This window comes from Seriola aureovittata, chromosome 18, assembly GCF_021018895.1.
Source record: "Seriola aureovittata isolate HTS-2021-v1 ecotype China chromosome 18, ASM2101889v1, whole genome shotgun sequence".
Classification (NCBI taxonomy): Eukaryota; Metazoa; Chordata; class Actinopteri; order Carangiformes; family Carangidae; genus Seriola; species Seriola aureovittata.
This window is the reverse complement of record NC_079381.1, coordinates 22,195,028-22,222,260: the sequence shown is the minus strand read 5'-3', so window position 1 is coordinate 22,222,260 and position 27,233 is coordinate 22,195,028. Positions and strand designations below refer to the sequence as shown.

General features: G+C 34.9%; 1 protein-coding gene across 1 annotated transcript; it reads left to right on the top strand.

The window, feature by feature from the left end:
* The first annotated feature begins 1,457 nt into the window (after nucleotides 1–1,457).
* LOC130186087 (kinesin-like protein KIF2A) lies at nucleotides 1,458–26,793 on the top strand. Its single transcript, XM_056402819.1, is given in 22 exon segments — nucleotides 1,458–1,671; nucleotides 2,600–2,694; nucleotides 3,285–3,404; nucleotides 4,332–4,386; nucleotides 5,697–5,822; nucleotides 6,764–6,864; nucleotides 7,331–7,426; nucleotides 7,735–7,789; nucleotides 7,883–8,045; nucleotides 8,121–8,211; nucleotides 9,036–9,099; nucleotides 9,185–9,276; nucleotides 9,489–9,631; nucleotides 9,739–9,943; nucleotides 10,287–10,397; nucleotides 10,495–10,562; nucleotides 10,747–10,836; nucleotides 11,839–11,983; nucleotides 12,684–12,785; nucleotides 24,827–24,962; nucleotides 26,026–26,082; nucleotides 26,085–26,793. Coding segments are annotated over 22 exon segments (2,202 nt in total). The 5' UTR covers nucleotides 1,458–1,610; the 3' UTR covers nucleotides 26,111–26,793.
* The last annotated feature ends 440 nt before the right edge of the window (nucleotides 26,794–27,233 follow it).

The following is a 27,233-nucleotide window of genomic DNA, read 5'->3' as shown; positions in this document are numbered from 1 at the left end:
AAGAAGAGAGATTACAAGTCAGTGCTCACCTTGAATCCGTGACACTTGATACAAATCAAGCCAGTGATCTTGGTGTAGCTATGGACTGATCTGAATTTCAACAACCACATAAAGAAACTGTCAGCTCACTTAAATCAGACTGTAGTGTTTGTGTAAAAGATGGAGGTCATTTATGTGGCAATTTCAAAATTGTTGAGAAATGTGTAATAATCTCAAACAAATGCATCATTTCCTCCTGTTTGAGTAACATTTGCTAAAAACTGCAATATGCAGTTGTTTTGGAAAATTACTGAGCTTTTGTTTTATGATAGATTTTGTGTCTCATAAAGATGAATCTCCTCAGTAGGAACCAAGAAGGTAACATGCACTCCATGAACCAGGTTGTGTATCACTCTCTGCTGGTCTTTGCTGCCATCCTGTGTTCAGTCAGAGGAGCTGAGCTCAGTCATCTCCTGTACTCTGAGTGGACAAACAGTATGTGTTATGCGGCAGCTGTATTCATATGAGAATTAATTATATAGTTGTGTAAATGGATCCACTGAATCAAAGGAACGTGGTCCGATGGCGTCAGGCCACATCCATCACATCCCCTGAAGCAACAGGAAACTCATTCAGTGTGATGGATTAGTTCATTTTCTCCATCTTAAAGTTATGGACAAAAATCATGGTGACGCTTTATTTTACGGGTTTATTTTACAATTCTGATTTATTTCCAAAGATCATTCAAACAAAAAATATGTTTTACAAGTTAAAAGTGTGACAGTTTCATACCTCAAGATCACCCAATAAAAATCTACATTCACAGATTTCTCAGTGTCAGTATGTGCACAGTGAACACCTCACAGAAAACAAGTTATTTTACAGTAAGTATAAATGATATAATACATATCACTATATATATATATATATAGAGAGAGAGAGAGAGAGAGAGAGAGAATAATATGTTTTTATACGTGGTATGATAAAGAGAAAATCTAGCAGTGCTATCTGTTAGCACTCAAGTCACTGAGTGGATAAGATGAATAAAATACACATGTTGTTGATTTAATATTAATATTAAGTAGATATGCAGTTTTCAACTAGGTCCTCAATTACATTGACCAGATGTTTTGATCTTTACTTGTTTTCCCTTCATAGAGTAGAAGTATTACTCAATTAAAATACAAGTACCTCAGAATTGTATATAATAGTAAATGTATATTTATTTATTTGTATATATTTTTGTAGACACAGCGGGTAAATATATATTTTTATATATATATATATATATTTTTTTTTTTTTTTTGTGAATGCATTACGCTTCCGTACTTTCTGGATTACATGGAATATTTTAGTCACTACATTTTTAATTAGTGGATAAAATTTGTCAGAAGATGCTTTGAAGCGTTCTGGGCGACACCACCCGCGCATGCGCAGCGGCTGCCTCTCCTCTCCTCTCCTCTCCTATCACTGACCGATAGTGACCTCAGTTTCTGCAGCAGCACACTCAACTTGCGCTGGCCCTGCCACACACACATACACACACACACACATTTCACATACACAAACACAAACACAAACACACACACACACACACATATACACACAACAAACCCCACGCAGCGGGACAGATGGCGGGGATTTTCGGGAAGATCTTCGTGGGGATTTACGTGGAGATAAAGCGGAGCGACGGTACGTCCACACACAGACACAGACGCCGCTCTCCATCCGCCTGGTCCGGATGAGCGGAGCTAACGTTCACCGCTCAGCGCAGCGGGGTGTTTCTGCTAGCTAGCATGTTGCTACATCATCGTCCTCTCCGCGGCCGTTTTAACCGTTAAAACCAAAACGAGTGACGCGTTAACGGCAGAAAATGTGTGTGTGTGTGTGTGTGTGTGTGTGTGTGTGTAGTGGGGGGGTGGGGGGAAGGGGGGGGGTTCTGCCGCGTTGCTGTCGTCTTGTCAGTCACACAGACACACACCGGTCCACCGGGCGGGTCCGTCCACCTGCCCTGCTCTGCTCTGCCGGGTCTCCGCTCACCTCTGCGGCACGGCGCCTGCAGAGCATGAGAGGGAACCTGCACTGCATCACCCAGCAGTGGCCTGTGAATCCCGGGCTGATGGATGGATGGGTGGATGGATGGATGACTGCATGGGGGCCTCTCCCCTCTGACTGCATCTCAGCTCACTGGCACAAAAAAAAAAAACAGCCTTTCTTTTTTATTTTTATTTTTATTTTTATTTTTATTTTAAAACTCATTTTCTGCTGCAAATGTGTGATTTTGTTTTTTAACGACTGACTAGCTGCTAAAAAAAATGCTGTTAACAGCCTGTAAAATGCAGCTGTTGAAGTTCATCATCCTCCCTCATGAGCCACACCCATTAGCATCTTATTTTAGTGTTTATATTGTGACTGGAGACAGGAGGTGCTGACATCTTTGCATGCTTAAATCTGCTATTTCTAGTTAGATTCTGAGTTAATTTTGAGTTAGAGATACTGTGAGTTTGGTTTGTGGCTCATTGCATGTGAGTCCAGGCTCATACTGTATACATCCTATAGGTGCTGAGGCTGAGCAGGCCGAGCATCTCTTTACCTCCTCTCTCTCTACCTCCTGCTGCAGGACGAATACACCAGGCGATGGTCACATCTCTGCACGAGGACAATGAGAGTGTGACGGTGGAGTGGATCGAGAACGGGGACACCAAAGGGAAAGAGGTACAGCTGCACTTTCTGCCTCTGAACCTCCAAGAAAAAAAAAAAATCCTCTTATGAATTTATTCTACACAGTTTAAAAAGTGTCAGGAGATTCATCTGTGTGGCACCAAAACAAAACACCCACCCAGCCCACAAACATCCAACAGATACATATTGTGAAAAAGGACAAAAAAAAGTAAAATCATTCACATTAAAAGCGATTTGTCCCATTTTCAGAGCAGGAAAAAAGGTTGCCAGGTCTTTCTTGTTGATCCAACAGTTGTAGGAGTTTGAGGTGTGGCAGAACACAGGACTTGATCTATGAGCCCTCGGGACCCCGTCTGAATAAAAAGCTGCAGCCACGTCACAAAACATCAGATCAGCTGCACGACCGTCCTGCAGATTTACCAATACACGTGATTTCCACATGAATAATTTCAAACGTCTGATCCAAAGCAAACACACCGAGCAGCCGCCTGGAACGGCCAGTTGTCGGCTTGGTAACACAGCAGTGTTGGATCGTGGCGGGTCGAGGAAAATGTATCAGAACCACATGCTAACGTTTGTTTACTCCTGCAGTTCCTCATCTCTGTCTCTGGTTTCTGCCTCAGATCGACCTGGAGAGCATCTTCGCCCTGAATCCAGATGTTGCTCCTGATGAGGAGATACCACAGAGTCCTGAGGCTCCTCTCCCTCCCTCTAATGTTGCCAAAACCAGCAAAGTTACCAAGGTCTGCTCCTCACCACCAGCTAATCAGTTAATCAGCGATCAATCACACATGCCAGCAAATCAGATCTGAGATTTCTTGTTAGCCGAGGTATAAAAAGGTTAAAGTTCCTGTAAGGGCAAAGAAAGGTCGTTTCTATTCATCGAATCATCTGCCAATAACTTTCTTAATTAAACGTTTTGTCCATTAAATGTCAGAATTTAATGAAAAATGTTCGTCACAGTTTCCTGACATATTCAGATTCACATCAGTTTCATCCAGTCAACAGTCCAGAACCAGAAGATCTGCAGTTTAAAATGATATAAAACCAACAAATCTTCACATTTGAGAAGCTGGAGCCAGTAAATATTCGGCATCTTGGCTCTAAAGATTAAAGCTCTATGATTAATAAACTATCAAAATCGATCATTTGTTTCCAGCTTTTCTCTGGTTGTTGTCTCTGTAGCAGAAATGCCGTACGAGCTGAAGCGGCTGTGAGATCTGTAAAAGTTATTAACGGTAAATTTACAAAACGACAGATTATTAAATTGATTAATAGATAATTGGAATTTCACTATTAGAGATTGAAGAGTAATTACAGATTTGATCACACGAGGCCACTTGCAGAGAAGACTTAGTGTAAATCCTCGTTCAGTTTTCTCTTTAAACTGTAAGTAAACATGTTTTTCAAATGAGTCTCAGCTCATTTTCTCTGACCTAGATTCTGTATTTTAAGTAAAGTCTAGTGGTTTCACTGTTATTGCAATTACAGGCGGTTTTAACGCACTTTTACAACAGGAACAACAATTATCCGATGTGACAGATATTTACTGTCGCACACGAATCCCCTTTAATCTTGTCTTCTTGACAGACACTGGTTTGTGAACTCGGTCTAATTTTAACTCCTTTACAGTTTCATTTTCTTTTTCTTTTTTTGCTTTTTATTTTCAGACCAGACGGATCACAGCGATACCGAAGGCGGAGAACGCTCCACGGGAGAATCGAGGTATGTTTGACACCTAGAAACGCACTGACCCACAAAGACAAAGTCTGAGGTGACTTACTCCACCTGTTGCTTTTAAAGTGACACGTAACTTCCTAACTGCATGTGAGACGCTTATACACCAACGCTATTTTTAGTCTTGTGCATATTTTAATCCGTTATCAGACACCGAAGCCTGAAAATAATGCATCCAAAAATAAAAAAAGGTTACTGTTCTTCAACCGGTTTGATTACAGTCACAACCCTGGTCTCCTTTGAAAGGGAACTCTTTTAAATTTCACAACTAAAAAGTGAGTAAAGAATGAGTGAAAGAGAATCTCTAACACTTTTCATTTAGTCTCCTGTTAATAAGTCTGAGCCAGTTCTGTGTCAACAGCTGATGCAGTGAAATGTGGATCTGCTTTGCACAGAGAGAATCAGGAGACTTTGAGCTTTCAAACAACGTGTTATGTGTCAGGGTTCTGTGAAGACTGAGTCCGGTCCAGATAAAACACATTTTACAGGGTTAATTACAATGATCTATAGTTAAGTTTAATGCATAAACCTCCTTCTTTATCAACCTGGAGTCAAAGGTTTAGGTTTATTGTTTCTAATAGTTGTAATGAAAACTGAGGCTGCAACTAACAATGATTTATATTATCAGATATAAAAAATAGTTACTGATTCATTTTCTGTCAAGGAAAGAGAGTAAGATGAAAACCAGATCATGCACTTTATTATTTATTATTATTTGAATCCCCCCATGATTTCTGACTTATTTATGCATGTATATGTCTGCATGTGTATATGTATATATATAAATATATGTATGTATATGTGTATGTGTGTATATGTAGTTTTATATTACCTTGTATGTAATTTATTTATTTATGTCATATTTTTATTTTTTTATTTTTTCTTTCGTTCTTCTTTTCATTGTTTGTATATTTTTACTTTGTGTACGTTACTCAACTTATTTTGATTCTTGTCTCTAATCACTTCAAGTTAAATGTATAACTCGATATTTAAAGTTAGTTAAGTTTTATTTTTAATTTTACAGACACCTTTGTTGTTATGTGAGGAGGGAGGGAGGGAGGGTCTTAATGACTGTTTAAATGTTCTGTTTACTGTGAATTTAAAATGTACAAAAACTAATAAACAAAATATTGAAAAAAAAATCAACTCCTTGATTAATTGACAAATAGTTTCAGGCCTAAATAAAAATCCAAACTATCTGCCAAGTGCAAAAACTGTTTGTTTTCTTTATAATTGGTGTGAACTGATCCTTTAACTTGCACAAAGTGAGTGATTATCCTGGACTGTGTGCTCCTCAGCTGCAGCAGTGGGAACCACCCGGGCCCGTCCCAGCCAGCACAGCCAAGCCGCCGAGCCCCCTCCGCCCGCCATCGCCCCCCAGCCGGCGCTCACCCAGGCCCAGATCCAGCAGCAGCAGCAGAACGGTAACACACACAGTCCGTCTATGTGGCAGACGTAACTCAAGTCCACGTGCGTCGGTTTTGTGTCTCTGTTGTTGTTCTTGTGGTGGACGGCGTGTGTCGTCGAGGCCGCGGCCCGAGCCGGTGATGTCACGCTCCCACACAGCTGTGAGTGTGTGACGGCCTCAAAGGCTCTTTCACTGCTTCTCGCTGAAGCTTTGGATTCTGGGTTTCAGCTCATACTGCAGCGCTTGTTTTAGTCTTCTGCTGTGGCGGCTGGAATTAGCATAAATGTGGAAAATAAAATCAGATATTAAGGATACATGAAAGGAGAAGTTTAAGGTTTTTACTGACAAGAAAAAGGTGTATTGATCCTAACAAGTCCTGTCTGTGTATCCAAGACCCGAAACTATTAAACACCAGCAGCAGAAGAAGCTTTTAGACGCTCTGTCACAATAAAATCCCTGCATTCAAATCTGTACTTATATAAAAGGATGTGAGTATTATCAGTACTTAAAGTCTCAGAGGGAGACGTTCTCGTTGTGCAGACCGGATCCTGTCAGTGTTGTTATGTATTATTGATTTGTTGTGTCTAATTCATTCAAGGATAAGTAGCGTTTTAATGTTGTAGCTGTTTGAGAGTCTTTAGAAACTAGAGCTGTCAGATAAACATGGTGGAGTGAAGACGCCAGTGCTTCCCTCTCACATGTAATTATAAAGTAGTCTAAAATGAAAACACTTTAGTAAATGTACTTAGTTACTAAATGTGGATTAATCCGCCGCTGAAAATAGTCCCCAACAAATGCTCTGTTTGTTTAAAACTACAGTGTCCAGCTGTTTCAGGGAATCACGGAGCCTGTTTCAAAAAGAAAAAAAAGTCAAACGATATATTTGAGTGATGAGTTTTTGAAAAATGTAATTGGTCAGTTTGGCTGAATGAGGTGGTTTCGCTCCTCCCCTTCCAGCGCGGAGGAAATCCAACTGTGTGAAGGAGGTGGAGAAACTGCAGGAGAAACGAGAGAAGAGACGACTTCAGCAGCAGGAGCTCAGAGAGAAGAGAGCTCAGGTGAGACAGCTGTGAACACCTGAGTGTTGCATCAGGCTGCATTAGTTTTATCCAGGTCCATGTAATAATTAATTATAGTTTGGAAAAAGGATTTGACTTTATAATGAAATAAAAACCAATCGAGTCTTTCCTTTGAGGAGCTGGAAACTTTCCTGAGATATTTTTTAAGAACACAATCACTTCCTGCAGATTGTTATGTCGTGTTTTCATGTTGGAAACCTGCTGCTTCTTTGAAGTGGCATTTTGTTTTAGGGAGGAGGGAGAGAGACGGAGAGAGTTGCAAACGCAGCCTGATGTGTTAATGGTCCCAGTAGCGACACGTAGCTATAGCTTCAGGCTGTGAAACACATTAGCATCATTTAGGTCTCGAAAATCAAAAAGCAATAAAACCTGCACTGACTGACCGTCTGACTTTCTGGGAGGATGTTTCATCTGATACTTTCATCTGTTTTCTGTCCCGCTGCAGGAAGTGGACGTCAATTTACCAAACTATGAGATCATGTGTATGATCAGAGACTTCAGAGCCAGTCTGGACTACAGACCTTTAACCACCAACGACCTGGTGAGTCTGAATGACGATCAAGTCGACATGTTATTTCATATCCTGCATGAGATGACATGAGACATGTGTGGAGTTTGTGGTGGAGTTTTCTAACACTGTTCAGCCAAACATTGTTGAAACTCACATGAACTTATTTAACATTTTATGTCAGAGCCGAAAGTTTCCGAATAAAACAAAGATTGAATTTTGGGGAAACGTAGAATATTTGCAGCCATAAAAAACATATTCCACTTCAGTGAAGGAACGACTCAAAGCTAGACACGAGTATAAACAATCGTTTCTCTTTTGTTTATGTGTTGATGTTTCAGATCGAGGAGCACAGGATATGTGTGTGTGTACGTGCACGTCCCCTCAATAAAAAAGGTAAGAGTAGCTTCATACCGTTGGTGTTCAGAGCTGTTTTCTTTCTCACACACATTAATCACACAAATTCTTCCTGTGTGTTTGTGTGAGTAGAGGTGTCGGTGAAGGATCTGGACGTGATCACCATTCCCAGTAAGGACGTGGTCATGGTCCACGAGCCCAAGCAGAAAGTCGACCTGACGCGTTACCTGGAGAACCAGACTTTCCGATTCGACTACGCCTTCGACGAGAACTCCACCAACGAGATGGTTTACAGGTAACGTGTTTCCTTCCCCCCGCGCCGCAACGATCTGAGGAGAAATCCTAAAGCTAAACGCCGCTCCGCCCGCAGGTTCACCGCTCAGCCGCTGGTCGAGACCATTTTCGAGAGAGGGATGGCGACCTGCTTCGCATACGGACAAACTGGAAGTGGGAAAACACATGTGAGGTTTTTGTTTTCAGTATATTCTCATATGACAAACTATCAAACAAAAAAGAAATCATTAATAAATGCAAAACAATATTAGAGCCCACATGAAACCACATGCACAGCTGAATTATAATATTAATATTCACGTCCATCCATAAGAATAAAAAAACTAAAGAGAAAATAATAATAATTTCATGTAATTGAAGTGATTCAAAAAGTTTTCCAGATTTTGTAAAATTACTTTTCTTGTTTCTTCAACAGTTTTCTTATTTTTTGACTTAAAAACAGTTTAAACTTTGTTTGGTTTCATTTTCAAATATAAACAAAGGCTTAGAACGGATTTGGATTTATTGATATGAAATTTTGCTCTTTAAGTTTATTATAATTCTTATTTTCAAATAGGTTTTATTGAGCCAAAGAAAATCATACATATGGTGAATTGTTGTACCAGTGCTCGTTTTCATAATAGAAAACAATTATAAGATAATATTAATAAACATTTATAAAAACATATGATATGACGGTATAAGGATTGTCATTGGGATTTGAACATTAATTCAAGGGGAACAAGTGAAAGAAAAGTGAAATAAGGAAATAAAAAAACAATTAAATGTTTACATTAAGTGAAAATTGATAAAAATAAATGTGTTCGTGCTGAAAAAGAGAAAAGATTCGTCTGAATCTAAAAGTAGAAGCACGACTCAGAGGAGGTCGTCCGGGAGTTGTAGTTTTCTACCTTGATCTTCCCTCTTAGATTTCATGTCTTAAAGCTCTAGTTTAAGACGTTTGACACAAATGTCTTTAGAGTTTATGTTTTTATTTCCAATCTCCTCGCAGACGATGGGCGGAGACTTTTCAGGAAAGAACCAGGACTGCTCTAAAGGGATCTACGCTCTGTCCGGTCAGTTTCCTCTTCACCTCCGTCTCCACCGCTGCTTTCTGACATCTGACTGAACTCGAGTGTCTGTTCTTCTCTCCCTCTGCAGCCAGAGACGTTTTTCTCATGTTGAAGAAGCCAAACTACAAGAAGCTGGATCTGCAAGTCTATGCCACGTTTTTTGAGATTTACAGCGGGAAGGTGAGCGTCACGTCACATGATTAGTCATTTATTGAGTTTGTAGGTAACACTTAACCTTAAATTCCTATGATTTCTCATTCATAAGCAGCATGATAAATAGTTTATAACACGTTATAATGTAGGTGTTTGCAGGTGTAAAGATGTTTTTATGTGGTAAACAACAGAAAAGCACAGTAAATGATGTGAACGTGAATGTGTGTTTGCACTCGCAGGTGTTCGATCTACTAAACCGTAAAGCCAAGTTACGGGTCCTGGAGGACGGGAAGCAGCAGGTGCAGGTGGTGGGGCTGCAGGAGCGGGAGGTGAAGTGCACGGAGGACGTCCTCAAACTCATCGAAGTGGGAAACAGCTGCAGGTAAAAAATGCAGGAGATGATCAGAAGCCAGAGCAGCTGAACGAACGTTAGAAATACTCCTGAAAAATGAATCTTTTGTGCTTCTTTTTGTCTGCGCCTCCCTTCAGGACGTCTGGACAGACCTCGGCCAACGCTCACTCCTCTCGGAGCCACGCCGTGTTTCAGATCATCCTGCGTCGACGGGGGAAGATGCACGGGAAGTTTTCCCTCATCGACCTGGCGGGGAACGAGAGAGGGGCGGACACATCCAGCGCTGACCGCCAGACTCGCCTCGAAGGAGCCGAGATCAACAAGAGCCTGCTGGCACTCAAGGTCTCCCTTCCGTCCTTAACGAGTCCTGAGCATCGATGCTCCAATTTAATTTGCTTTAATTAACAGGCAACAAGGTTTTTTTAGTCTCACAACATGAGTTTGAAATTCGTTCTGACAGGTTTCTGGAAACATCACAGATTTAACATCCATCCTTGGGTCTACTAAATCACATTAAAAAGAGCAAGTAATGAAAATATGAAAAACTTAAAGTCTTGCTTTTTTCTGTCCTTGAGATATCGGCAGCGCACACACAAGAGATCAGTATCAATCAATCAATCAGACTTTATTTGTGGAGCCAGTGAAAGTCTGTGCGTTCAGAAACCGACACCGTGTCTCTGTGCAGGAGTGCATCCGAGCCCTGGGCCGAAACAAACCCCACACTCCCTTCAGAGCCAGCAAGTTGACCCAAGTGCTGAGGGACTCCTTCATCGGAGAAAACTCCAGAACATGCATGGTGAGAAAGCCGATGGCGCGACCACATGTATTACTGCGCCGTGAACCAGCCGAGGATGATGTCTCCGTAAGTGCTGATGTAATGTCTCCCTGTGCAGATCGCCACCATCTCTCCCGGAATGGCGTCTTGTGAAAACACCCTGAACACGCTGCGATACGCCAACAGGTAAAACAGACTCTCTCCACACTCGGGTTCTTTTTACTTCTGCTTTAACTTCAGTAAAAGATCTGAGGACTTTTCCCACCGCCGTCCTCTCCTGTCTCTTTTTCTTGGTGATGTGTGTGTGTGTGTGTGTGTGTGTGTGTGTGTGTGTGTGTGTCTCTCTCTCTCTCTCCCACCATGTTTCCAGGGTGAAGGAGTTTGGGATAAGTCCCTCAGACATTCCCTTCACCCAGAGCGGGGGAGGAGGGGGTCGCTCTGAGCTCTCTCCGACTTATGAGTACGATCACTTTACATCATCCTCACAGTTTGTCTTCACGTGGTGTTAAATCCTCATTATTAACCCATTAATAACCATTTTTCTGTCACTTCCTGTCCACTCAGAAGTTACCCAGTCAAAACATATTGCAGATCAAGGATGAGACTGATTTTCTAGATTTTTGTAATTGTCAACAAACCAAATCATGAAAAGAACCAAAACCAACAACCAAGTCTTCTGTGTGAATCCAAAGCCTGATATACTGTGTATTATTCCTCTGAGCTTCATGAACACATCAGTGAGCCACAGTGCTGCTCTGGGTGACATCACCACAAACACACACACTGTAGTTTAATACTCGTCCCCGACAAATGCTGCATTTCGTTCTGTTTGACCGAAGATCGTTATAAACTACAGCTGTTCCCAGCTGTTGAGGAAATGACTGAGACTTTTAAAGATTAACGTCTTCGTCAGGAACCAATGAGCTCGGATCTGAGAGCCACAGACAGGAAGTGTTGAGAGACAAATCAACACATGTTGGTTTTGGTCTTTTCATGGGATTTATTGACAATAAATAAAATATAGAAAATCACCAGGCTTATTCTTTTACTGCAGTCGCCCATCATCCGATCAATGTGCATAATGATGCAACTGCAACTTTCATATCGTCATTTGATCCATTTTCAATACAGAAATATATATATTTAATCCCAGTGTTAGTAGAAGAGGGAACTTCTGCGTTTTGTCATATTCTTTTGTTAATTTTCTCCACCATCCATTCATTTGTTGAAGTCGATATTTTATTTTTTTCAGGCTTCATTTCCCTAAAAACCTGCATGAAGTCTGTGACGTTCATCAGTTTCTTCATCACCACACTGATGCTCCACATGTTCCTCTCCTCTCCCTGCATGCGGAGCGTCGTCACATCCACATGTTTGTGTTTAGTAACCGCCTGCAGCTCTGTGTTGGTCATCAGGTACTTGAGCAGTAGTTAGTTAACCAGCAGCACTGTTGTGTTGTCAGGGTGAAGGAGCTCACAGTGGACCCGGCAGCAGCCATGGAGAGCCGTCAGGGGGGACACGTCAACCAGCTGGAGGTGCTGGAGGCTCAGTGGGGAGTCGGCAGCTCTCCGCAGAGAGACGACCTGAAGCTGCTCTGTGAACAGAACGTAAGATTCACTCACACGTTTTCTTAAAACAACACTCACATTCACACGTGTGCATTTCAACTGGTTCTGCTTCTGTTCATACTGACCGTTACAGAGAGCCGCATTGACATTTGTACCTACGCTCAGACATAAAACTCCGGCCTTTAGTTCAGACATGTTTGCAGTAACACGACAGACGTCTGAACATTAGGCGTTTTTAAACAGCGGGAAGTTGAACAAGTATTTTTTATGGATGTGGAGGAAACCAAACTATACTGACGTTAACTACCAGCGCTGCTGCACGTCCACGTTTTCTCAGGAGCTGTAGTTTTGGGATCATTTTTATTTACTTATTTATGTGATATAATAATAATAAATAACTCTAGGCCATATCATTTCTATTGGTTTTCCATCATATTTTAATACTGCGGCTAGTCTGATCATTAAACGGATTAAACTGGAGTCCAGGTGGTATTAAAAAGTAAATTAAAAGTCTTAAATTTTACCTCGTGAACTTTGCAGAAACTTTCATGATTCTGAGTTTAACACATCAACTGAGGATATTTAAAATTTGTTTAAAGGTTTTTAGTACTTGTATCTTTGTTCCCTCAGACAGGAATATTATCACAAGTGGAGAATTTGGCACTAAAGGAGTCTTAGCTGCGGACCCTCAGGTCACAGGGTCACTGGTTCTAACAGACATGGTCGTGATCTCTTTCAGGAGGAGGAGGTTTCCCCGCAGCTCTTCACTTTCCATGAGGCCGTCTCTCAGCTGGTGGAGATGGAGGAGCAGGTCCTGGAGGATCACCGGGCCGTGTTCCAGGTACGAAACTCTCTCCACAAAGTCCAAGAGCTACACTTCATCTTAGATCCGTCAAATCACAGCCAGTCAGCCCAGATACTGACCCGATGAACTGATCCACATTAAGGACTTTAAATATTTTCTGTTCATTTACTGCAATAAGATCATTCATATGCATTAATCCTCTGCTGCTACTAGTGAGATAGTGGTGACATTTTGAAACACTGCATGAACATAGTTGTGTTATTAATGACATTTTACAGGCACTTAATGTTAAGATTTCACAGAGTCAGTTTCTGAATTAATGAATTCAGTTTTCTGCATTAATCACTTGTGAGTGTTCAGTGGGTTGGAGAAAAACAGTAAAGAGGAGCAGCTCAGACACGATAACTTATTAATTATAACTATAACTATAGTTAATTCCACAGTTAAAATCTGGATAATATTTCAATTAATTGTTCAGCTATAGCAAGGGTGTAGGTTTGACCTCAACATTGGTGGGGACGCAACAACCTGGCCACTTTCAAAACCAGGATATGCCTTTAATGTCGTCAACCAAACTTTGACTTTAAATTCAGAAATGCCCATACGCAATAATATATGTACATGTACATGTATTGAATTTCCATATATGAATTATATGTACATACAGTGTAGCCTATATATGAAAAATTACATGTAAATCCTGTTAGAAATTGGAACAATATCATGTATTGGCATAAATGTCTAGCTAAAAGAAACATGTATTTTAATAATTCTGTTTATATGATGGGTTTATTTTATGGACATGTTATCAAATATCTGTCCATCCCAAAGCCTGTCAGTATGTATTGATATATAAATATAAGAGATAGATGTGTATGGTTTAATTTCTTAAGAAATTATTAAGGTGGCCATGTACAAACATGACATTTTAATAACCTGTTGTTAAAATAAAGTTGCATTAAACTCATAGCTTCATATATCCAGACTATGTATATATGTCATAATAATATATCCTCTTACAGATGGCACATATGGTAATATCACTCTTAATATAGGGAAAAATATAGTAAGGCTATTATATGCCGTGTTTTGTCGTTTTTATGCTTCACTATACTGTGATGTTTTTATGCCTTACTATACTATGACATTTTTTGACATTTTTATGCCTTACTATACTATGACATTTATTGACTTACTATACTATGACATTTTTTTGACATTTTTATGCCTTATTATACTATAAAATTTTTTGACATTTTTATGACTTATTATACTATGACATTTTTATGACTTATTATACTATGACATTTTTTGACATTTTTTATGCCTTATTATACTATGATGTTTTTATGCCTTACTATACTATGACATTTTTTGACATTTTTATGCCTTACTATACTATGACATTTTTATGCCTTACTATACTATGACTTTTTTTGACATTTTTATGCCTTACTATACTATGACATTTTTTGACATTTTTATGCCTTATTATACTATGACATTTTTATGCCTTACTATACTATGACGTTTTTTGACATTTTTATGCCTTATTATACTATGACATTTTTGGACATTTTTTATGCCTTATTATACTATGACATTTTTTGACATTTTTATGCCTTACTATAGTATGACGTTTTTTGACATTTTTATGCCTTATTATACTATGACATTTTTTGACATTTTTATGCCTTATTATACTATGACATTTTATGCCTTACTATACTATGAAATTTTTTGACATTTTTATGCCTTACTATACTATGATGTTTTTGACATTTTTATGCCCTATTATACTATGACATTTTTATGCCTTACTATACTATGACGTTTTTTGACATTTTTATGCCTTACTATACTATGATGTTTTTTGACATTTTTATGCCTTGCTATACTATGACATTTTTATGACTTAATATACTATGATGTTTTTTTGACATTTTTTGACTTACTAGACTATGACATTTTTTGACATTTTTATGCCTTATTATACTATGACATTTTTATGCCTTACTATACTGACACATTTTTATGCCTTATTATACTATGACATTTTTATGCCTTACTATACTATGACATTTTTTGACATTTTTTATGCCTTATTATACTATGACATTTTTTGACATTTTTATGCCTTACTATACTATGACATTTTTTGACATTGTTATGCCTTATTATACTATGACATTTTTTGACATTTTTATGCCTTACTATACTATGACATTTTTTGACATTGTTATGCCTTATTATACTATGACATTTTATGCCTTACTATACTATGATGTTTTTTGACATTTTTATGCCTTGCTATACTATGACATTTTTATGACTTAATATACTATGATGTTTTTTTTACATTTTTTGACTTACTAGACTATGACATTTTTTGACATTTTTATGCCTTATTATACTATGACATTTTTATGCCTTACTATACTATGACATTTTTTGACATTTTTATGCCTTACTATACTGACACATTTTTATGCCTTATTATACTATGACATTTTTATGCCTTACTATACTATGACATTTTTTGACATTTTTATGCCTTATTATACTATGACATTTTTTGACATTTTTATGCCTTACTATACTATGACATTTTTATGCCTTACTATACTATGACATTTTTATGCCTTACTATACTATGACTTTTTTTGACATTTTTATGCCTTATTATACAATGACATTTTTATGCCTTACTATACTATGACTTTTTTTGACATTTTTATGCCTTACTATAATATGACATTTTTTGACATTTTTATGCCTTATTATGCTATGACATTTTTATGCCTTACTATACTATGACTTTTTTTGACATTTTTATGCCTTACTATACTATGACATTTTTTGACATTTTTATGCCTTATTATACTATGACATTTTATGCCTTACTATACTATGAAATTTTTTGACATTTTTATGCCTCACTATACTATGACGTTTTTATGCCTTACTATACTATGACATTTTTTGACATTTTTATGCCTTACTATACTATGACATTTTTATGCCTTACTTTACTATGATGTTTTTTGACATTTTTATGCCTCACTATACCATGATGTTTTTTGACATTTTTATGCCCTACTATACTATGATGTTTTTATGCCTTACTATACTATGATGTTTTTTGACATTTTTATGCCTTACTATACTATGATGTTTTTTGACATTTTTATGCCTTACTATACTATGATGTTTTTATGCCTTACTATACTATGATGTTTTTATGCCTTACTATACTATGATGTTTTTTGACATTTTTATGCCTTACTATACTATGATGTTTTTATGCCTTACTATACTATGATGTTTTTTGACATTTTTATGCCCTACTATACTATGACATTTTTTGACATTTTTATGCCTTACTATACTATGACATTTTTTGACATTTTTATGCCTTACTATACTATGATGTTTTTTGACATTTTTATGCCCTACTATACTATGACATTTTTATGCCTTACTATACTATGATGTTTTTTGACATTTTTATGCCTCACTGTACTATGATGTTTTTTGACATTTTTATGCCTTACTACACTATGATGTTTTTTGACATTTTTATGCCTCACTATACTATGATGTTTTTTGACATTTTTATGCCCTACTATACTATGACATTTTTATGCCTTATTATACTATGACGTTTTTTGACATTTTCATAACTTACTATACTATGACATTTTTATGCCCTACTATACTATGACATTTTTATGCCTTACTATACTATGACATTTTTATGCCTTACTATACTATGATGTTTTTTGACATTTTTATGCCTTACTATACTATGACATTTTTATGCCTTACTATACTATGATGTTTTTTTACATTTTTTATGCCTTACTACACTATGACATTTTTATGCCTTACTATACTATGTTTTTTTGACATTTTTATGCCTTACTATTCTATGACATTTTTATGCCTTACTATACTATGAATTTTTTGACATTTTTATGCCTTACTACACTATGACATTTTTATGCCTTACTATACTATGACGTTTTTTGACATTTTTTATGCCTTACTATACTATGACGTTTTTATGCCTTACTATACTATACTATGATGTTTTTTGACATTTTTATGCCCTACTATACTATGACACTTTTATGCCTTACTATACTATGATGTCTTTTGACATTTTTATGCCTCACTATACTATGACATTTTTTGACATTTTTATGCCTTATTATACTATGATGTTTTTTGACATTTTTATGCTTATTATACTATGACGTTTTTTGACATTTTCATAACTTACTATACTATGACATTTTTATGCCTCACTATACTATGACATTTTTATGCCCTACTATACTATGACATTTTTATGCCTTACTATACTATGATGTTTTTTGACATTTTTATGCCTTACTATACTATGACATTTTTATGCCTTACTATACTATGATGTTTTTTGACATTTTTATGCCTTACTATACTATGATGTTTTTTGACATTTTTATGCCTTACTATACTATGATGTTTTTATGCCTTACTATACTATGATGTTTTTATGCCTTACTATACTATGATGTTTTTTGACATTTTTATGCCTCACTATACTATGATGTTTTTTGACATTTTTATGCCCTACTATACTATGACATTTTTATGCCTTATTATACTATGACGTTTTTTGACATTTTCATAACTTACTATACTATGACATTTTTATGCCTCACTATACTATGACATTTTTATGCCCTACTATACTATGACATTTTTATGCTTACTATACTATGACATTTTTATGCCTTACTATACTATGATGTTTTTTGACATTTTTATGCCTTACTATTCTATGACATTTTTATGCCTTACTATACTATGATGTTTTTTTACATTTTTTATGCCTTACTACACTATGACATTTTTATGCCTTACTATACTATGTTTTTTGACATTTTTATGCCTTACTATTCTATGACATTTTTATGCCTTACTATACTATGATGTTTTTTGACATTTTTATGCCTCACTATACCATGATGTTTTTTGACATTTTTATGCCTTACTACACTATGACATTTTTATGCCTTACTATACTATGATGTCTTTTGACATTTTTATGCCTCACTATACTATGATGTTTTTTGACATTTTTATGCCCTACTATACTATGACATTTTTTGACATTTTTATGCCTTACTATACTATGATGTTTTTTGACATTTTTATGCCTTACTATACTATGATGTTTTTTGACATTTTTATGCCCTACTATACTATGACATTTTTATGCCTTACTATACTATGATGTTTTTTGACATTTTTATGCCTCACTGTACTATGATGTTTTTTGACATTTTTATGCCTTACTACACTATGATGTTTTTTGACATTTTTATGCCTCACTATACTATGATGTTTTTTGACATTTTTATGCCCTACTATACTATGACATTTTTATGCCTTATTATACTATGACGTTTTTTGACATTTTCATAACTTACTATACTATGACATTTTTATGCCTCACTATACTATGACATTTTTATGCCCTACTATACTATGACATTTTTATGCCTTACTATACTATGACATTTTTATGCCTTACTATACTATGATGTTTTTTGACATTTTTATGCCTTACTATACTATGACATTTTTATGCCTTACTATACTATGATGTTTTTTTACATTTTTATGCCTTACTACACTATGACATTTTTATGCCTTACTATACTATGTTTTTTGACATTTTTATGCCTTACTATACTATGATGTTTTTTGACATTTTTATGCCTCACTATACCATGATGTTTTTTGACATTTTTATGCCTTACTACACTATGACATTTTTATGCCTTACTATACTATGACGTTTTTATGCCTTACTATACTATGACGTTTTTATGCCTTACTATACTATGATGTTTTTGACATTTTTATGCCCTACTATACTATGACACTTTTATGCCTTACTATACTATGATGTCTTTTGACATTTTTATGCCTCACTATACTATGACATTTTTTGACATTTTTATGCCTTATTATACTATGATGTTTTTTGACATTTTTATGCCTTATTATACTATGACGTTTTTTGATATTTTCATAACTTACTATACTATGACATTTTTATGCCTCACTATACTATGACATTTTTATGCCCTACTATACTATGACATTTTTATGCCTTACTATACTATGATGTTTTTTGACATTTTTATGCCTTACTATACTATGACATTTTTATGCCTTACTATACTATGATGTTTTTTGACATTTTTATGCCTTACTATACTATGACATTTTTATGCCTTACTATACTATGATGTTTTTTGACATTTTTATGCCTTACTACACTATGACATTTTTATGCCTCACTATACTATGACATTTTTATGCCCTACTATACTATGACATTTTTATGCCTTACTATACTATGATGTTTTTTGACATTTTTATGCCTTACTATACTATGACATTTTTATGCCTTACTATACTATGATGTTTTTTGACATTTTTATGCCTCACTATACCATGATGTTTTTTGACATTTTTATGCCTTACTACACTATGACATTTTTATGCCTTACTATACTATGATGTCTTTTGACATTTTTATGCCTCACTATACTATGATGTTTTTTGACATTTTTATGCCCTACTATACTATGACATTTTTATGCCTTATTATACTATGATGTTTTTTGACATTTTTATGCCTTACTATACTATGATGTTTTTTTACATTTTTATGCCCTACTATACTATGACACTTTTATGCCTTACTATACTATGATGTCTTTTGACATTTTTATGCCTCACTATACTATGACATTTTTATGCCTTATTATACTATGATGTTTTTTGACATTTTTATGCCTTACTATACTATGATGTTTTTTTACATTTTTATGCCTTACTACACTATGACATTTTTATGCCTTACTATACTATGTTTTTTGACATTTTTATGCCTTACTATTCTATGACATTTTTATGCCTTACTAAACTATGATGTTTTTTGACATTTTTATGCCTCACTATACCATGATGTTTTTTGACATTTTTATGCCTTACTACACTATGACATTTTTATGCCTTACTATACTATGACGTTTTTATGCCTTACTATACTATGATGTTTTTGACATTTTTATGCCCTACTATACTATGACACTTTTATGCCTTACTATACTATGATGTCTTTTGACATTTTTATGCCTCACTATACTATGACATTTTTTGACATTTTTATGCCTTATTATACTATGATGTTTTTTGACATTTTTATGCCTTATTATACTATGACGTTTTTTGACATTTTTATGCCTTACTATTACTATGACATTTTTATGCCTCACTATACTATGACATTTTTATGCCCTACTATACTATGACATTTTTATGCCTTACTATACTATGATGTTTTTTGACATTTTTATGCCTTACTATACTATGACATTTTTATGCCTTACTATACTATGATGTTTTTTGACATTTTTATGCCTTACTATACTATGACATTTTTATGCCTTACTATACTATGATGTTTTTTGACATTTTTATGCCTTACTATACTATGACATTTTTATGCCTTACTATACTATGATGTTTTTTGACATTTTTATGCCTTATTATACTATGACGTTTTTTGACATTTTCATAACTTACTATACTATGACATTTTTATGCCTCACTATACTATGACATTTTTATGCCCTATTATACTATGACATTTTTATGCCTTACTATACTATGATGTTTTTTGACATTTTTATGCCTTACTATACTATGACATTTTTATGCCTTACTATACTATGATGTTTTTTGACATTTTTATGCCTTACTATACTATGATGTTTTTTGACATTTTTATGCCTTACTATACTATGATGTTTTTTGACATTTTTATGCCTTACTATACTATGATGTTTTTTGACATTTTTATGCCTTACTATACTATGATGTTTTTTGACATTTTTATGCCTTACTATACTATGATGTTTTTATGCCTTACTATACTATGATGTTTTTTGACATTTTTATGCCCTACTATACTATGACATTTTTATGCCTTACTATACTATGATGTTTTTTGACATTTTTATGCCTCACTGTACTATGATGTTTTTTGACATTTTTATGCCTTACTACACTATGATGTTTTTTGACATTTTTATGCCTCACTATACTATGACATTTTTTGACATTTTTATGCCCTACTATACTATGACATTTTTATGCCTTATTATACTATGACGTTTTTTGACATTTTCATAACTTACTATACTATGACATTTTTATGCCTCACTATACTATGACATTTTTATGCCCTACTATACTATGACATTTTTATGCCTTACTATACTATGACATTTTTATGCCTTACTATACTATGATGTTTTTTGACATTTTTATGCCTTACTATACTATGACATTTTTATGCCTTACTATACTATGATGTTTTTTTACATTTTTATGCCTTACTACACTATGACATTTTTATGCCTTACTATACTATGATGTTTTTTTGACATTTTTATGCCTTACTATTCTATGACATTTTTATGCCTTACTATACTATGATGTTTTTTGACATTTTTATGCCTTACTATACTATGATGTTTTTTGACATTTTTATGCCTTACTACACTATGACATTTTTATGCCTTACTATACTATGACATTTTTATGCCTCACTATACTATGATGTTTTTTGACATTTTTATGCCTTACTATACTATGACATTTTTATGCCTTATTATACTATGACGTTTTTTGACATTTTCATAACTTACTATACTATGACATTTTTATGCCCTACTATACTATGACATTTTTATGCCTTACTATACTATGACATTTTTATGCCTTACTATACTATGACATTTTTATGCCTTACTATACTATGATGTTTTTTGACATTTTTATGCCTTACTATACTATGACATTTTTATGCCTTACTATACTATGATGTTTTTTTACATTTTTATGCCTTACTACACTATGACATTTTTATGCCTTACTATACTATGTTTTTTGACATTTTTATGCCTTACTATTCTATGACATTTTTATGCCTTACTATACTATGATGTTTTTTGACATTTTTATGCCTCACTATACCATGATGTTTTTTGACATTTTTATGCCTTACTACACTATGACATTTTTATGCCTTACTATACTATGACGTTTTTATGCCTTACTATACTATGATGTTTTTGACATTTTTATGCCCTACTATACTATGACACTTTTATGCCTTACTATACTATGATGTCTTTTGACATTTTTATGCCTCACTATACTATGACATTTTTTGACATTTTTATGCCTTATTATACTATGACGTTTTTTGACATTTTCATAACTTACTATACTATGACATTTTTATGCCTCACTATACTATGACATTTTTATGCCCTACTATACTATGACATTTTTATGCCTTACTATACTATGATGTTTTTTGACATTTTTATGCCTTACTATACTATGACATTTTTATGCCTTACTATACTATGATGTTTTTTGACATTTTTATGCCTTACTATACTATGACATTTTTATGCCTTACTATACTATGATGTTTTTTTACATTTTTATGCCTTATTACACTATGACATTTTTATGCCTCACTATACTATGACATTTTTATGCCTTACTATACTATGTTTTTTGACATTTTTATGCCTCACTATACTATGATGTTTTTTGACATTTTTATGCCTTATTATGACATTTTTATGCCCTACTATACTATGATGTTTTTTGATGTTTAGATAACACTACTATAACACTTTTTGGATTTGGATGCCTTACTACATTATACTGTTTTGACATTTCTATGAATTTTCCTCATTCCTTGCTAAAGTTCAGGGATATAGGGAAATACCAATAAATAAAATACGAAACCAGACAAAAGAAAAAGATACAGGGAAACGGATTCAGCAAAAATAAAGGATTTTATTCACAAATAAGTAAAAACTACAACGAAAAGCCGACAGTGGATAACTCATTGGAAAAATAAAACTGCACCAAAACCAAGATGACCCAAATTAACAACAACCACAAATAAAGAGTGTTGATGGGCTTCAACACTAAAGCCCTGAGCAGCAATCTTTGGGAGAACAGTGACAAAGCTTGTCAACCACCAAATGGCCCACTTTATCTTTTGCTGCTTATTGACAAATCAGGGGAGCTGTGGCAAATCACGCTGTGCCAAGTCACCTGCTGGAGAAAAAGGGAGGGCAGAGGGGAACACACACACCACAACACATAACAGACAAACTATACTATGACGTACTATGTTATTTGAGTTTTTTATGCATTACTATATAACAACGACATAGTATAGTAAGGCAAAAAATGTATAATAGGGCATAAAAACATCAGAAAAAGTGAAAGAACAACATAGTATAATAGGGCATTAAAAACATCAAAAAACATCATAGTATAGTAAGGTATAAAGACATGATAGTATATTAAGGCCTTAAAGTGAAAAAAACAACATACTATACTATGGCAAAAAAAAGTGAAAAAACGACATAGTATAGTATGGCAAAAAAACATCATAGTATAGTAAGGTATAAAGACATGATAGTATATTAAGGCCTTAAAGTGAAAAAAACAACATACTATACTATGGCAAAAAAAAGTGAAAAAACCACATAGTATAGTATGGCAAAAAATTGCGAAAAAATGAAATAGCATATAAAGGCATAAAAACATCTAAAAACATCCTAGTATAGTAAGGTATAAAGACATGATAGTATATTAAGGCCTTAAAGTGAGAAAAACGACATAGTATAGTATGGCAAAAAAAGTGAAAAAATGAAATAGCATATAAAGGCATAAAAACATCTAAAAACGTTCTAGTATAGTAAGGTATAAAGACATCATAGTATATTAAGGCCTTAAAGTGAAAAAAATAACATACTATAGTATGGCAAAAAAAGTGAAAAAAACAATATACTATAGTATGGCAAAAAAAAAAAAGTGAAAAAACAACATACTATACTATGGCAAAAAACTGAAAAAAACGACATAGTATAGTATGGCAAAAAAAGTGAAAAAATGAAATAGCATATAAAGGCATAAAAACATCTAAAAACATCCTAGTATAGTAAGGTATAAAGACATGATAGTATATTAAGGCCTTAAAGTGAGAAAAACGACATAGTATAGTATGGCAAAAAAACATCTAAAAACGTTCTAGTATAGTAAGGTATAAAGACATGATAGTATATTAAGGCCTTAAAGTGAAAAAAAAAAAAAACGACATAGTATAGTATGGCAAAAAAAGTGAAAAAATGAAATAGCATATAAAGGCATAAAAACATCTAAAAACGTTCTAGTATAGTAAGGTATAAAGACATGATAGTATATTAAGGCCTTAAAGTGAAAAAAACGACATAGTATAGTATGGCAAAAAAAGTGAAAAAATGAAATAGCATATAAAGGCATAAAAACATCTAAAAACGTTCTAGTATAGTAAGGTATAAAGACATGATAGTATATTAAGGCCTTAAAGTGAGAAAAACGACATAGTATAGTATGGCAAAAAAACATCTAAAAACGTTCTAGTATAGTAAGGTATAAAGACATGATAGTATATTAAGGCCTTAAAGTGAGAAAAACGACATAGTATAGTATGGCAAAAAAACATCTAAAAACATCCTAGTATAGTAAGGTATAAAGACATGATAGTATATTAAGGCCTTAAAGTGAAAAAAACGACATAGTATAGTATGGCAAAAAAAGTGAAAAAATGAAATAGCATATAAAGGCATAAAAACATCTAAAAACGTTCTAGTATAGTAAGGTATAAAGACATGATAGTATATTAAGGCCTTAAAGTGAGAAAAAAAACATACTATACTATGGCAAAAAAAACCACAGGTCGTAAAATATCATGGTATAGTCAGGCATAAAACCTCATAATATAATAAGGCACAAAAATGTCAAAAAATTGCATAGCCATATTTTTCAACATCTTCTCAGTACATCAATGTTAGAGCACTCAGCTCTCTTCATCAGTTTGATGTCTGCAGTTTTAAAGTTTGGTGCTGAACTGCATCCCTCTCTTACAGGAGTCGATCCGCTGGCTGGAAGATGAGAAGGTGCTCCTGGAAATGACGGAGGAGGTGGACTATGACGTCGAGTCATATGCAACTCAACTAGAACAAATCCTGGACCAGAAGATTGACATTCTCACTGAGCTGAGAGGTAAAGTCATCCGTCCGGTCACCAGACGTTAAGACGCTTTTAGACTTTAAACTGATCTGATCTCAGTTAGAGGTGTGCAAAAATAAATTAATCGATTCACATTAGAATCGCAATCCTATCTCTACAAATTCAAAATCAATTAATAAATTCCAAAAACATCGATTAATATTTTTCAGCCTTGTGACAGCACTGGTTTACATTTTTTCCTAACATGAGATTAGCTCGCCAGCCCTATAGATGACGCCATGTCGGTTTCCATTCAGATGATACTCCTGCAATAAGAAAGTGCAGTGTGAGTGATGGAAATTAAACATAGGAAAAAGTTATTAAACCTGCTCCATCTAATTCAACACATTTCCGATTTTATAACTTTGAAGGTGTATTGATTGGTTTCCAAATGTCAATCATGCATTGAGTAACATGCAAGAAAACATTAACCACCTTAAATATGACTTCATTTGTAAGTAAGTAAATGATCATTCAAAACACAAACTACTTGTGTTCATTCACCTGCATCTTAATGCTATGCTAATCACAACCTGCTACATCCATAGTATCCTCGAATATTACTGAGCTCATGTTCTCAACATGATGAAACTGTTCATGCAGTCAGTCTAACTTCTGATCATGTGATCATAGTTGACTAATGGATGTTCACTTGTCACCATAAGAACTGTGGTTACATAACCTTATGAACGAGCCACAACTTTACTCAACCTTAAACAAATAGCACTACACCTCTGAGCATCATATATGAATTATACAGCACCACATTGCTACTATATAATCTATTACTATTGGGTTTTTTTTTTTAAATCAGGAATCGAATCGAGCCCAAAAATCGAAATCGAATCAAATCCTGAAATTTTCTGAATCTGAAAAAGCCTCCTGGTCACTTTTATATAAAAATCATGACAGTGATCTCTAACATTTATGTATCAGAGCGATGAAGCCAGCAGTGTTGTGTAAGCCTGAAAGCGTCTTTAGAGATTGTAAACACAGTATTTCTTTCTTGATGTTTCAGTCATTGCAGCCTGTGCTGTGATTTCCTCTTGTGTTTCAGATAAAGTCAAGTCCTTCCGCTGTACACTCCAAGAGGAGGAGCAAGCTAGCAAACAAATTACCCTAAGAGGCCTCGTGCACTTTAGACGCCCATAAAATACGTGATGTTTCACTGTAATATTGACTTGTCCCGAGAAAGGTGAAGGCCTGTCGCCGAGGAGCTCAGCTGTGGTTTTATGACTTACTGTCTCTGTGTGTTTGGTTTGCTCCCTCGACCTCTTTTTGCTGTACAGGCTGCCATCGCTTCCCATCATCCATCCGTCCACCTGTAAAACCAAAGAGCAGACCGTTGATGCTCTCCATTCTCCTGTGAAGTGTATTTACGAGCTTTCTGTATGTGCGCTAAGTCACAAGTGCTAAATTTAAACAACAACAACAACAAAAAAAAAAAGGCGAATAATTATTTGTTTTAAATGAACTTTTATAGAGTCAATCATAGCTTATCCTCACTACGGCCAATTTTATAAACAGCTGTTGCCATTTTGTGCAATATCTGGAGGATTCTCTTCCCGTTCGTCCCCTTGTCTCAGCTCAGGGGCGAACAGAGCATGAGCTGAGTTTGTGTGTAAAATGAGCCACTGTGTGTTTGTGTTGATACTGTATGTAATATAGGTTTGACTGAGAGAAAGCCTAAGACACAAAAATAATCTTACATTACATTAACTGACCTGATGAGGGCACTATAATCAAAGACAAAGCAGATGATTTCCAGACAACATTTACACAAAGTGTTTTTTTCATTTGCCATAATAAAGAAATGCTACTTGTTGTTGCTGTACTTCTTTTTTATTTATTCTTTAAATTATGATAGAAGCCTTGAGCTGTTACAGCAGACAGGTGTCTCCCAGTTTAGCATTTATTAGCAGTATATAAATATGTAATTAATGGTTTATAACAATTTATAACAGTTGTAAGGACATTTTTATTTATGAACATTACCTGTCAGCAATTATAACCTCTCCTATGAAGATTTAGTTTATATTATTTTAACTGTTTTACCATGTTTTAATTGATTATCTGTACATACAGCAGCCTCCACTTATGGGAGTTGGATCTGCTTACAACTACATTAGTGTGATATAAACCATTTATAAACAGTTTTATATTTTACCTATGAATGCTAAATAGGTAAAGTAGAGGTAAACTGCTACCAGACATTTTACAGACATTTAATGTTGAAAGTTCATACAGCGTTCAGATTCTGAATTA